Below are 14,506 nucleotides of genomic sequence, written 5' to 3'. Positions count from 1 at the left end.
AAAAGTCAAGTGGGAAAGAGAGAGGCTGTGAGAAAGACTACTGGGCACCAGGCAGGAAGGTGTGTGAAAACCCTGAGAGCCATACACCTCAGTCTTGTGCTTTTCCTATCACAGCATGAGGGTGTATTTGTGTGTGTGTGTGTGTGTGTGTGTGTGTGTGTGTGTGTGTGTTTATATGCATGGGTGCCTGTAGGTGTCTCTATGCTTTCGAGAAGCCTCAGGAGTTCTTGAGGAGACAGAATGTAGGGATCGGCACTGGTTAGAAGGGACAAGAGTGGAAAAAACTGAAGGTGGTTCATTGGAGTGTCCTGTGTGCCAACCCTGCCCCCAGCCTGCATGACAAAAATAGTAAGCATGCCCCAGAATGAAGCTCAGTACACAGGTAGGAAACACAGCAGATTGCACCATTCTGGACAGAGTTGCCTGTGAGCCTGGCAGAGCCTCAGGCTTTTCTGAAAGACACAGCCACAGAGGAGGCAGCAGACACCATGGGATCCCATTCAGTCTCTGTGCACAGAGGATTTCTCCACTGGCAAGAGCTCCTGCTGGTTGGTAAGTCTATCCTTGGGATAGATTAAGGATATGACACAGAGATTGGCTGGTATCTGCTGGAGAGAACAGTGTTCTGACAAAAGAGGGAAATCTTCTGTTTGGAGCTGAGTGTAAAGGACAAAAGGGAAGAATAGGATAAGAAAGGGAGCTCAGCAACAGGAAAATCACATAATCTGGAAGTGGTGGGAGGCAGGAAAACCTTGATTGCTGTTCATTACCTATTTAGTGCATCACTGAGCATTGAATTATGAAAACTGGTAATAATAATAATGATTTATGTCAGAAAACAGCAGAAGAAACTCATCCAGGGGCTAGGCATTGTCTTTACCACAAACCTCAGAAATCAGTAAATGCCTCCCATGATTTAGAGGACCCTAGGAAAACTCATTCATTCATCCCAATGTATTTCTAGGCAGTTAGAGTCACTGTAGGTACTAAGTCTGAGAGCCCCTGCACTCATCAAGTCCATGTTCTATGGAGGAGAGAGGGACAAGGAAAAGTCCAAATGTGAGGTCAGGAACCCACAATAGCCATGGAAAAACAACAACAACAACAACAACAAACAAACTAACAAACAAAAAAAAAGGATGTCAGAAAGTGAAGGCAGAGAATCTTTAGAGAATGTTGTCAGCAAAGGTGTCTTTCAGAAATGTTCCTAAGTGTCAGAAGGGGTCTGAGTATAGTGAAGGGGTGACTAAATCAAAAACTTAGAGAAGAGTACTTGAAACAGAAAAATGAACAGTTTCAGAGGTGCTAGAAGTTACTTTTAGAAGTAATGGGGGCCATGCTCTTGACCTTGACTATGGGAGACACACACTCTTGTGCAGACCAAGGCTGAGAGATAGAGACCTGCTCAGGATTCAGGGCCCTATCTTTCCAACCCAATATGAAGATACAAATATTGATCAATTTCTTTTTCCTATTTTCTAGTGTCACTCTTAAACTTCTGGTGCTTGCCCACCACAGCCCAACAGGATATATTGTTGATAAATGCTGCTGAAGGGGAGAATGTGCACTTACGTATCCTCAACAAACCTCCTGATGCAATACACCTCTTATGGTACAGAGGTGAATTCCTGGACAACAAACATATAATTGCATTTCTCACAGAAACCTCAAGTTACCATATAAGTGGTCCATCCACTGGACGAGTAACAATAAAACGTGATGGGTCTTTGCTGTTAAAGAAGGTCACCAAGAAAGATGCAGGAATCTACACTGTAGCAGTGGAAAAAGAAAATTCCCAAACATTAATAGGATATGTGAAGCTAAGTGTATACCGTGAGTGATTTTTCTCTGACCTCTAGTTTTTTTGGGGGGTGAACTCTACTTCAAACACAGAACTGATAATTCTTGACTCTTCCTCCATTGCCCTCTGCATTTTTTTCCAGGCTGGATTTTGTCATCTATTACAGAATACAGAGTGTAGACAAAATTCTTAAGATCTCAGTTCCCTTCCCAACTTGCAGCCCTGCAGACAGTCACGACAGACAGAAGAATCATTCTGATGAGAGTAACTCTGCAGAGGGAAACCAGTCTCAGTTCAGCCCCCTGAGCATGTTCCTATGAACTTGACCTGAGGCTGACCATGCTATACTACATCAGATCATGGTCTGAATGGCCTCCTGATAATCATACAGAGCTCAGCTCAATAACCCGTTCCCAGAACGCTGTGCCAGGGCTCTTGACTCCAGGAACCCTGGGGAGCTTCTGCCAGGTTGTGTTTGGAGTCCTTAAAAGGACTGAGAGTGTAACAGTTTAATGGACACCTGAGTCACAAGGCTCCTGAGCCTGTCACCAGTCCTGGCTCAAGCCCAAGAGTCACATCTTGGCAGAAATGGAGTTTCGTGTCACCTGAGTCTATGTGTTGATAGCACAGTTAGACAATGTCTGTGGATATAGCTGACTGTTCTGTGGGGCTTAGGAAGGTTCAGAAAACGGTAAGCATCTCAAGAAGGAAACTGAGGAAAAAAGATGTTCCCAGAAAGTCCTCATTCACCAGGGTTTCTTCCGCCCAGGGGATTCTCTCTTGGAGTCAATTAATAAGAAGTGCCTCATTTGAGCATCTCTTCTATTTCAAGATTTAGGTCAGATCCTTTAATATATTACAGTTCCTGCACTGACAACCTGACCACCAAATATTCATTGAGAATAAACTGAGAAACAGGGAGATACTGTCAGTAAACCAGTAACACAATCCATGAGCATCTGATCAGAGTCACTTGAGTACTGTCTGTAGTCATAACCTTGATTTCTCTATTTCAGGGGACATATGAGGGCCTCTTTGGGTTCCTAAACCAATGAATTGGTTCAGATACTTTTTCTCTAGGCTCCCTCAGCTCATAAGAATACACGTTGTTTTGTGGAGTGAAAAAAATGGAGAAACAATGTATTTTACTCCACAATCCATTTACCTGCAGTAACAAAGTCACTGCATAGAATACCCAGGCCTCTCCCTCAGGTGGCCCATCCACACCTCCCTGTACTTGACATCACTTATTTGATTCCCGTTGTGGTGCAGTAACACCCACAAGATATAATGAAAAAAAAAGGACTTTGCCTTTTCATTCCCCACTCTATCCCTGAAACCAGTTTAGAACCAACATGTAATAAATATCCATTGCTTTTGATATATTAGGAAGAAATAAATTGTGATTGATTGATTGACTGAATGAATGAATGAATGATCCAAAGTTTCTTCAGAGCTGGAACCTGGATTGAGAGTCCTTGGAATGTTCACCATAGGGGACAATCTCTCTGTGCCTCCAGGAACTAAGACCATCATCTCACATCCTTTTCATTTCTCTAATAAAATAGTTATTTTTGCAATTGGTCTTGGGCCCTGGGGTATTAATAATAATTTTCACATACAGAAGAATTTTAAGTTCCTTCCAAATATACACCTCAAAACCACCTAACACAAGTTGCCCCCTAGCAGCAGAATTTCAGGAAGTCAGTGCTCCCCATTTTCTGTAACTTACAGATTTTGCATTTGCCCAAGTCCTCACCTGCTCTCAGAGGACAGAGAATGACTTTAATGGTCAAGGGCAGAGCACATGATTCTGCTGCCATAATCAGCTTCTGTCTGTCCCTTTTCCTCTTTCCTAAATCATTTATTGAAATTTGCTCTATTATTTATTGGCTCACTGGCTCATTTCATTCACCTTCACCTGGAAAAACCTGTAGAACCTCTTCCCCCAGAGGCCTGAGTAGTCAACTTACCACTGACTTGCTTCTGGTCCTTATGTGTTATTTCTTCTTCAACCCCAGTCTCCAGAATGCCCTGGGAAATAGTGTCTCAAGGAAACACACCTCAGCTGGGTGATAAAAGTCTGTGCAGCTGGAAGGAAAGGTTTCTGCTCAGCCAGGCACACAGTCGGTGGTCAGTGAAGAACCAGTAGAAGTGCACGGGTATCTCTGACACTCATTCCTAAGTCTGTCCATAACCAAACACTGATAGTAAAATAACACCTGAGGAAGTCTGTATTTCCCCCAGACCTATAGCCAGACACCATATTTTCACTGAGCACTCGGATTTCCAAATATTGTTTTGTGATACATCAACCTGCCTTATTATTTCAAAGAGTCAAGTTACTGAGAAGTGAGAAGTGCCAACTGTGATTTAAGAAGCCTTTGGAGAAATCAAAGGTACCACACAGGGCCATTTTTTCCTCTTACTTGCAGAGTAAAGTTAACCCCACCCAACATTGCAAGCAACAGATTTCACCTTGAGAGATTTGATTTTTCACTTTATTTAATAATAGTGGTGTTGAGCATCTCTTTTTTTATGGCAGTTGTCCATGTATATATTCTCTGGAGAAAATTCTAATCAAGTGCTTTGTCACTTTATAAATCAGATTATTCATTTTGTTCTTGTTGTAGAGTTGTAGATCTTTTGTATATTCTAGACATTAACCTTTTATTGTCCATTGCTTTTCAAAATACTTTCTCCATTTCATAGGTCACCTTTCAATCTGTTGTGCTTTTTGATGAAGAGAATTTTTCATTTTGTCAAAATCCAAATTGTCTCTTTTTATCAGTATTCTTAGTGTCATATTCATAAAATAATTGCCAATTTAATGTCATAATGTGTATTTCTATACTTTTTCTAAGCATTTTAAACTTTTACATCTAACCTTTACAACTTGATCTATTTTAACCTAATTTGTGTGTATGGTATAAGACAACAATCCATGTCAAATGTTTTCATGTGGACATTCCTTTCCAATATCAGTGTTAAAACTCTATTTTTCTCCTTTTAATAGTCTAGGCCTTTTCACTGACACCATTTGATTGTGTCTTTGATGAACAGAAGTTTTCGTGCCAGCATCTCACTGTTTTGGTTCCCTTAGCTCTGCAGTAAGTTTTGAGCTTAGGAAAGTATAGACATTGTAGTGCATTCTATTTTAAACACCATTTCAATATAACCCTAACAATTGGGGTTCATTGAATTTCCTTATGAAATGTAGGATAGGTTTTTCTACTTCTACAAGGAAGACCTTGAGGTTTTGATACTGATTGTGTCAAATATGTAGGTAGTTTGGGGTCTTCCAATAAATTAACATGCATGTTTTTCCATTTATTTGTGCCTAATTTCTTTAAAAAATGTTTGGTAGTTTTCAGTGTATACAATTTCTACCTTATTAATTAAGTTTATTCCTTTGAATTCTTGTCTTTTAATGCTATAGAAAATGAAACATATTTTTAATTTTTTTTGTAATTTTTTATTGTTGTTGCAAGAAAAGAAAGTGATCTTAAATGTTGATTTTGTCTCCTGCAACTTTGTCTTATTTATTAGTTCTAAGTATGTGTTTATGTTTGTGTGTCAGAAACTTTACGGTTTTCTATATATAAGATTATCTTATCTTTTCAAAAAGCATTTTTTTTATTTTTCACCAATTTGGATACAACCTGTTTCATCTTCTTGCAAAAATGTGGTGGTCAAAATTTCCAATACTCTGTTGAATATATGGAATTATAGAATCTATTATTTGTTCATGATATTACTAAATTCTTTTAGTGTTTCCATGGAATATTGTGTTATCTCTGGACTTTCAGGTATGGCCTTTATTATAGTATATAGTTTTCCTCTATTCGTACAGTCAGTATTCTTTGTTGAAACCATATTCACTTCCCTCTAGAGATTAATTTCTACATGACATTGAATCAGTAGACCATGAAATAAAATCTTGTCCAGACTTAAAAGTATTTTAGACACAAATCCTTCAGGTCTACAGTCATGAAGACTGCATTGGGCCATATTTTTCCTAGCAAATTACTTAACAAAAGCTAAATGCTTTTCCTTACTGTAAACTTCCCTCAGTTGTAGGGATGTACAAAGTTGGTAAACCTACCTTCATAAACACACATAAAATTTTACATAAGTACTAGGATGTATTTTGAAGTCAAAAAAGTTCTAGAAAAAATCGAGAAAAGCTCATGAGAGAAAAATGGTACCTGATGATGAGGTTATAGGACACATGGGCTGGGAAGGGGTTCTGTGTGCTGTGAAGACACAGATGTCTGCAAGTACAGTTAAGGAATCACCCGGAGCTTACGTAGGGTCATAGAGGAGGTACAGCTCTCTCTTTACATATTGTCACCTGAATATACACAATTGTTCTTCTGCAAATGTCAGAACCTTACTCTGGTGGCCTCTACATAGCTCATTGTGGACTGTGAATGGCTGAGATCTCTGAGGAAGCAGCATGGCTCCATGGCTTAAGCCCGTTCTCAATGAGTCACATTCTCTGTTTCTTCACAGGGCATGTGAGAAAGCCCACCATCCGAGCCAGCAACAACACAGTCACAGAGGATAAGGATGCTGTGGTCTTTACCTGCTACTCAGATGCACACACCATCCAGTGGTTGTTCAATGGCACAGAACTGCAGCCCACAGAGCGAATGAAGCTGTCCCAGGACCACAGAAGCCTCACTATAGACCCAGTCAAGAAGGAAGATGCTGGGAATTACCAGTGTGAAGCCTCCAACCCCATCAGTTCTGTTGCAAGTGTGGCCCTTGAGCTGGATGTGAAATTTGAGTGACTCTTCTTCCCCTCTTTATGCTGTTATGCTGTTAAATAAAAGGTTTTCTTGCATTATTATAATAGATTTATTCCAAAGGTGAATAGTCCTTAAAATTTTGCATTGAGTCAGTAAACAATTAAAAATCTGAGCTAACATTGACTGAAAGTCACATTTCAGACCAAACCCCACCTCAGTTTGGTCTCATATGTACCATGTCCACAGTGTAGCTGACACTGTGTCCCTCAGAGGATGAGCAGTTGTCCTGTGATAACCAATGGTATCAGGTGAAGTGTGTAGAGAATCTGAGCAGTGTCTCTTCTCCATGAAAACAAGTGGAGTCACTGGGACAGTGCTGTTGTTGGGGTCTGTTGTTTCAGAAGGCAGAATGAGTGCTTTGCAGGTAGTTCAGAAGACTAGATCCTACATAGCAACAGAATTTCTTCTGGGCAACCAAGAATTAGTAGGGCCATGGGGCTATCTAGCCAACAGGTGCCTTCCTGAAGCACTTTTATTTCCCATACATAATCACATTAGCCTAAAGTGAACATCTTAATTTTTCTCCTGAAGCACAATTTCTGTCTGAATCTCTAGCAAAAATATGAACAGGGTTGCCACTTGTATCTGAGTTTTATTTCCTAATAAACAGCTTAAAAGCAATATTCTTAAACTAAAATTTCAGATTGGCAAAATGTTGGTTTCATTACATATACACAGTTATTCACTTCTGTTTTTCTTTTCTGTTCAACCTTTCAGTGTCTCCCCAGTTCACTCAGGGCAAAACCAAGGTTCTGGCTGATGGCTTCATTATTTCTGACTTCATGCACTCTCATCTTCTGATCTCTCTGCTCCAATAAGTTCACATCCTCTGTGCTGAGCAAACACATTTGAAATGAACAAAAAAAATCACCCCAAATATGCCTTACTTTATTCTAACATACTGTCATACAAGGTTGTTGTCACTGTTGTTTTATTATTGAGCTATTGTGTGACTCTCTCACTACCAAGTCAGGACTAAGAGGTCTGAGATCTGTTTTTTCTGTTTTCATTCTTGTGATAAGAAAGAAGAGTGTCAGGGAGATGGTGAGCAGAGGGTCAGTGTTCTTTGATAAATGAATTAAAAATTACAAATATGATAATGATCAAAAGGTTAAAATAGAGAGCATTATTCCCTCCCAGAAGTCACAGAGCATTCTGACCTGGTGATGATCAGTTAATTTTTTTTTTTCATAAAGAAACATCTAATAGAGAATGAGCCCAGGAAAACCTAGAGCCCATGTTGGTGGCAGGAATAAGAATTCCAGGCAGAGGACACAGCAAGGGCAAAGGCCAGGAGGTAGGAACATTCGGTGAAGAAAATGAATTTTGGTGATTAATTTTGGTGATTCAGTGAGCTAATATGCCTGAGGTACCCAATACATAGTCAGTTGTAAAAAATGACCAGTGTTTTAATTATTGCACTCCTATGCGAACCCATTCCATGTCTGCCCATGTAAAAACAACATTATTAGGAAAACAGCATGCTCCCGTCCTGACCACACAAGCAATGCATGTCATCATGCATTGATTCCAGCTGACTGATGTATAAGTGATCGACAATAAACCACACATATGTAAAGTTTACAATCTGGTGAGTGTCGGCATGCCTACACACTCCACATGTATCAATTTTACCCAAAATTTTTTCAGATGCCTTTGAAACCCCTTCTTCTGTTCCCCACCCAGTCCCCAGAGTTTGTAGGAAATTACTCATTTTCTTTCTGTCTCTATAGGTAAATTTGCATATACTGAAGTTTAATATATATAAAACCATGTAGTATGTTCTTTTTCATCTGTCTTCTTTAATTCAGCATAATTATTTTATGAGGTAAAATTTACATAATAAAAAGTTATCATTATAAAGTGAACAATTCAGTGGCATTTGTTGAAGTCATTCTGAAATATCTGTTTCCATCATGTGTACTTAGTACTAAAATATTTTAATCCTATAAAACACTGCATCTGTTGAGAGATTGTTCCCCATTACCCCATACCCTAACTTGTGCAGCCTATCAACTTTAATTCTGTCTTCATCCCCTCTTGGTTTTCTGACCCATATATGCTGTCTCATATCTCCTGCTAGATTGTACATCTGGATTACCACTTGTCTCAATTTCAGGAAACTAATCTGAGTCTTCAAAACATTGTTCTTGCTCCTAACCCTGTGTCTTACCATCATGCCCTTCCTAATATGGGAGAATGGCACTTCCACTTCACCACACAGGCTCCAGGGGCTCCTCTCTCAACAGGTAGGTCAGACCCTCACTCATATTAGTCAGCTTCATTCTGAGCCTCCAAAATAATTCCTCTTGTATAAACCCTTTATAGCCCCTTCAAACCATGCAATGCCTAACACCTGCCAACTCCAAGGTTTTAAGATTTCTCATATGACACTGAGCAGACCCCATTCTTCCATGACTTCAATCTGTTTTCAACTCTGCTCACACACAATCTGCCTCTGGAAAGGTCCTCAAACATCTCAGCCAAACACATTAGATGTCACAGGGAGCAGGAGAGGAAATGGAACAAGAGAAGAAATTTACTTCCCAGTTCCCAGGTTCTGGATGCAGACTCTTTAAGGACAGGCATATTTAATTTTTAAACATAATGAAAAAAGCAAAGAATGAGGACAGTGATATCTGCCCTGAGCTGCATGTCAAAGAGGGCTTGAGAGAGGCTCATTCAGTACATGCCTGTGGGTGGCTGGCATAACAGAGACCTGCATGTTCACTTCAGTTGTTGAGTTTCAGGATAGTATATCTTTTATAATCTCTGTGATCTTGTTTCTTGAAGTTGCTGTGAAAATGGATGTGGAATGAGCACACTGTTGATGGTTAGGGCACTGTGGAAATGTGCCCTTTCATGCTGGCATGTCTTTATGGATTCTGAGCAAAGGTTGCTTTGAGACATTTCAGTCCACAAGAGGACCTGGGAAGTCAGGTCATCTCCTGCTAAGAACACCAAGAAGAAGAGAGGCATGTGTGTTGGAAACCTTTTTGATACAATTAACAAGAGGAAAAAACATTTTAAGGATAGACACTTTTGAGTAAGAAAACGTACTTAGCTACTTACAGGGATGTTATGTTAAGGTAAATGCTTTTAAATTAAATACTTTTAAAAATAAATGTAAGACTTTATTAAAGATGATGTCATAGGACAGTCAAACAAAACAAAACATCTCTGAAAGGCTGGAGAGATTTTAGAAGGAACTCTGGGAATGTGTGATGGCTAATTGAGTTTACACAAAAGCAAAGCAAAACTTTTCATGAAATTCTTATAGATGGTCTCTTTCATTTTGGGTCTTAAGGTCCTCGAGAAAGTTAAAATTCTGAGTAATGGGACCAGGTATTTGAGACAGATATTCTTTGGTGCTTAACACTGGCACGAAGCTGTCAAAAAGACTTATGTATATTTCAACTGACCAGATAAAGGATTAGCAATTACCAAATTGCAATTTAATTTTTAATGGAGTGCTATAAAAAATAGATGTCAGTGGCCTAGATTCAGAAAGAACACGTGTAAGGTTTCCTGACTTTGAGGCAACATTAGCCATTCAGGTCATAACAAAAATGCTTTCTTCACAGTGGTGGGACACACGACTAAATCTCTTTCAGCCAAGATTTTGTTTGCATTGTTGGTACTCTTCTCCCAAGGTCAGTCAGGGTCAAGCAGATTGAGCTTTGCCCAGAAGCTCCATAGAAATGCAAAATGTAGCTTTTCCCCAGTACCCCAAGTTTCCTTATCCTCAGTCTGCAACAGGCAGTCATTGCCCACAAAATCACATTGAATGGGGCTGAGGAGCAGCCTGGCAGTTGTTGTTGGGGCCCTGTTGGAAAGGGGTAAAGACAGGTTGTCTTTGGAGTTTGCTGTGTTGTTAGGATTTTGATACACATTGTATCAAATATGTATATGATTGGAAGTCTTTTAATCCATAAACATAGATGTTTTTTCTCCTTATTTGTTTTTAGTTTTTAATTATTTTCCAGATAATTTGGTAATTTTAGTACATACATCTTCCACATAGTTAGATCATTTTTCTCGTAAGTATTTCATTCTTCCTGGTACTATTTGAAGTGAAACTGTTTTCTTAAATCCATTTTGGGTTTGTTCATTATTGTTACAAACAAATGGGAATGATGTCGACTGTTTATTTTGTACTTTCCAACTTGACTGAATGTACTAGTTTTCATAGTTTTTTCTGTGTGGAAGGAAGAATCTGTAATGTTTTCTACATAGAAGGTGAAGTTATCTGTTTAAGAGATCAATTTCCTTCTTTTTTTTTCCAATTTGAGCACCAAATATGTCTTCTTCCTGACAAGTTGTTCCTTCCAGGGATTCTAACACTATGTTGAACAGGTGGGGAAAAAGTTACTCCCACCTTGTTCTATATATTATTAACATTTTGGTGTTTCTCCATGGAATATTGGGTTAACTATGGGTTTTCCTGTTTGGCCTTTACTGTCTTGAGTAGTTTCCTTCTATTCCTGCAGTCCCTGTCTCTTGTTAAAACCATAAAAACCTCTCTGTAGGAAATTATTTCAGCATGGTATTCAGCTTGCAGTCCTATTAAATCTGTCAAAATATTTAAAAAAAAACACCTTCAAATACAAGATCACAACAACCAGGTTGGGCTATCTTTATGGAATAATAAAATATTTAATACCAGGTAAATGCCTTCCCACTAATTATGTAATTTCCTTGGCCCCAAAGTTGTACAGGTGATATAAACCTGCCTTCCCTAAAATACCAAAACACTTATATGAGGAGTGGAGCATGGTTTTTTGAACAAATATGTTCTAAGATAAAGAAAGTTCATGAGAGAGGAGAATTTCACCTAATGATTAGGTTATAGGACACAGAAGCTGAGAAGAGGTTCTCTGTGCTGATAGTACTGAGATGTCCATGAGAACATTTCAGTGCTTACTCTGGGGTACTCTGTGATCAGAGAACATGTCCAGCCTTCCCTTTACACATTGTTACCTCAGCAAAGACAATTATTTTTCTCCAGAGATCAGGACCACACTCAGGTGACCTTTACAATCTTAAATGTGGACTGTGAGTGGCTGATATTTCTGGAGGTACGTAGTGGCCCCAGGTCCAAAGCCCACTCTCTGTCTGTCACATCCTCTGTTTCCCACAGAACTTGTGAGTGTGCTAACTTTCCAGTCAACAGCACCAGTCACACAGCATAAGGACACTATGGTTCTGGCTGCTATACAAGCATGACCTTCACTCAGTGGTTGTACAACAGGGAGAGCCTGAAGCTGTTTTAGAAGATGAAGCTTCCTGTGACTACAGAACTTTCACCATGGACTTTGTCAGGGCAAAGGATGTAGGAATTATTAATGTGATATCACAAAAACCATAGTTTCTTTGAAAGTGAGACCCTCAATATGGGTTTAAAATATGAGTGACCATTTTTTGTCACCTGTTATTAAACTCTGAATAAAGCTTTTGCGATTTTCAAGTAGATATGCTGTCAAAGTGGAGAACTGTTAGAAGACTTGCACTGAGTCATAAATTATCAATAATAAAAGCTAACATTGTCACTTTTGTTGACTTAAGGTTGCATTTTACACCAGATCCCACTATAGGTTGGTCTCATATGCACCATCTCTACAGTGAGGCTGACAGAGTGTCCCTCAAATACAGGCAGTTGTCTTGTGGTTACCAGTGGAAGCAAGTGATAGATTTGTAAGAATTCAATTTCTGTCCTTTTTCCAGGGGTCATGTGGAGGGCACCTGGACACTGTTGTGGACAACAAGAAGCAGCTAAAAGACACCTATGTGGGTAGTAACTCTGATTTCTTTCTATTTGACTTCTTCCCATAAATTCGAATGCCTTCTTGAGTATATTAGTTTCATGTAAGCAGTCTCATTTGCATAAGTTTATCATGACTGTCTCTTTAATTAATAGAATATAATTAGTATTATCAGTAATACAAACATGGCTTTGGATCAAATGTCTTTCTTCAGACTGGTGCCCACACAGTTGGAAATAACCACAGTCTTTATGAAGCTAAGTTTGACTTGATGGTTATTTTGGTATCTCTTCATCAAGAGGGAATCACCCAAATCTATATAGACTGTTGGTAAAGTGTGAAGGTGAAGCCTACTAGTTAGGGTATCTACTAACTTCAAGAGGCTGTTAAAGCTCCCATCTTTTTTTTTTTTTAAGTGCATCAGTGCAAACTGTGTGGTGGATGTCAGTTTTTGTTCACTTCATTAACTAATCAGGGCAATGCAAATTACAGCAGCCATGTCATAGGATATAGAATACTCTTGTTTGGTTGATATGATGTTTGAGTGAAAAAAAATGAAAGGTGACTGCAGAGAGAGATAAAAGCACAGCCTCCTGGGAGATGCAACCCTGGATCGGTTCAAGGACACTCATCGAGTTTGCACTTGTGCCTACATTGCTAGGAGCATACAACTCTTTTCTTTCACATTTTTTATTGTCATTCAAGTAAAATTTCTCCACTTTTCCCCTACTACTCACCTCCCACTCCAGCCATGTCCACTTTCCACCCTTGATCCTACCCCTCTTTGATTTTTTCCATGTGTCTTCTATATTTGTTCTTGAAAACCCTTCCCTCTTTTCTCTCCATTATTGCAGGAACTGATGGAGATGCAAACTGTGTCTTCACTCTGAGGGATTTGGCTGTGGTTCCCTCCACTGTGAAGAAGGCATTTTTGTTATGACTTGTAGGTCTTAAAGTTTCCACAGTCAGAAACCTTTACATAGGTTCTTTCTGACTATAGACATCCATTTTTCAGATAATTCCTATAGAAATATGATTGCAATAAGAAATCCCTCATTCTTTATCTGGTCTTTTGAAATGTATACAAGTCTATTTGAACACTTTTAGCAGTGTTAAGCACCAAAGAATATCTGTCTCAAATACCTGGACCCATTACTTTGAATTTTAATCTTCCTGGTGCACCACTGTCCCTTCTCTGAGGAAGAACAGAAACCTACCTTGGTTGGGCACCTTTTCATACAAAATGTGCGGACCTCTGGTCAGGATTGTATTCAAAGTTTTGCTTTTCTTTTGTATAAGTCAATTAGCAAACAAAGATTCCCATAGACCCTTCTGTTCTAAAATCTCTGCAGCCTTTTAATCAGGGGTGCCGACTTCTGTCTCACTGCCTTAATGGTCTTTAATATAGTCTTAGTTTCATTTTTTCAACCTGTTTGATGCATGTTTTACTTTAATATGACTTCCCAGTAAGTAGCTAATCATTTCATTTTACTTGAAGTGTTGATCCTTAACATATTTTAAATCTTCCAGTTTTTCCTTATTTTGTATATTTTTTTCCAAAAAGGTTTGCTTTGTTTCCTACTCTTTTAATTGATGTTCACAGTAGGAGATGACCTGACTTCCCAGATCCTCGTGCGACCCCAGGTTGCCTCAATGCATCCTTGCCTCAGAATTCATGAAGATGTGCCAGCATGAAAGGGAACAATTCCACAGTGCCCTTACCATCAACAGTATTCTCATTCCACATACATTTTCCCTGCACCTTAAAGATGACAGAAATTTCAAAAGACATTCTGCCATTTATCTCAACTACTCTAGTGAACATCTAGGTCTCTGTCACATTAGCCTCCCACAGGCATGTACTGAATGAGCCTCTCTCAAGCCCTCTTTGACATGCAGCTCAGGGCAGATATCACTGTCCTCATTCTTTGTTTTCTTTGTTGTTTTTACAAATTCCACATGTCTGTCTGTAAAGGGCCTGCAACCAGAATTGAGAAATGGGAAATAAATCTCTTTTCTGGTTCTATATCCTTTCTTGCTCCTGGTGTCCTCTGGTATACTTGAGAGATCCTTGGGGACCTGTCCAGAAGTGAATTGTTTATAAGGAGAGGTGAAGACAGACCAAAGTC

The 14,506-nt window shown here is 39.2% G+C and overlaps 1 protein-coding gene across 1 annotated transcript; it reads left to right on the top strand.

Annotated features, from left to right (window-relative positions):
* The first annotated feature begins 354 nt into the window (after positions 1-354).
* LOC123824512 (carcinoembryonic antigen-related cell adhesion molecule 21-like) lies at positions 355-6,597 on the top strand. The gene is made up of 3 exons (XM_045847692.1): positions 355-382; positions 1,483-1,833; positions 6,317-6,597. Exons 1-3 carry the CDS (start codon positions 355-357, stop codon positions 6,595-6,597), a joined length of 660 nt encoding a protein of 219 aa, XP_045703648.1.
* Positions 6,598-14,506: the final 7,909 nt, after the last annotated feature.

This window comes from Phyllostomus hastatus, unplaced genomic scaffold (genome assembly GCF_019186645.2).
Source record: "Phyllostomus hastatus isolate PE091 unplaced genomic scaffold, TTU_PhHast_1.1 phas_contig_571, whole genome shotgun sequence".
Taxonomy (NCBI): domain Eukaryota; kingdom Metazoa; phylum Chordata; class Mammalia; order Chiroptera; family Phyllostomidae; genus Phyllostomus; species Phyllostomus hastatus.
The sequence above is the reverse complement of the archived record's forward strand: the minus strand, read 5'-3'. Positions and strand labels throughout refer to the sequence as shown.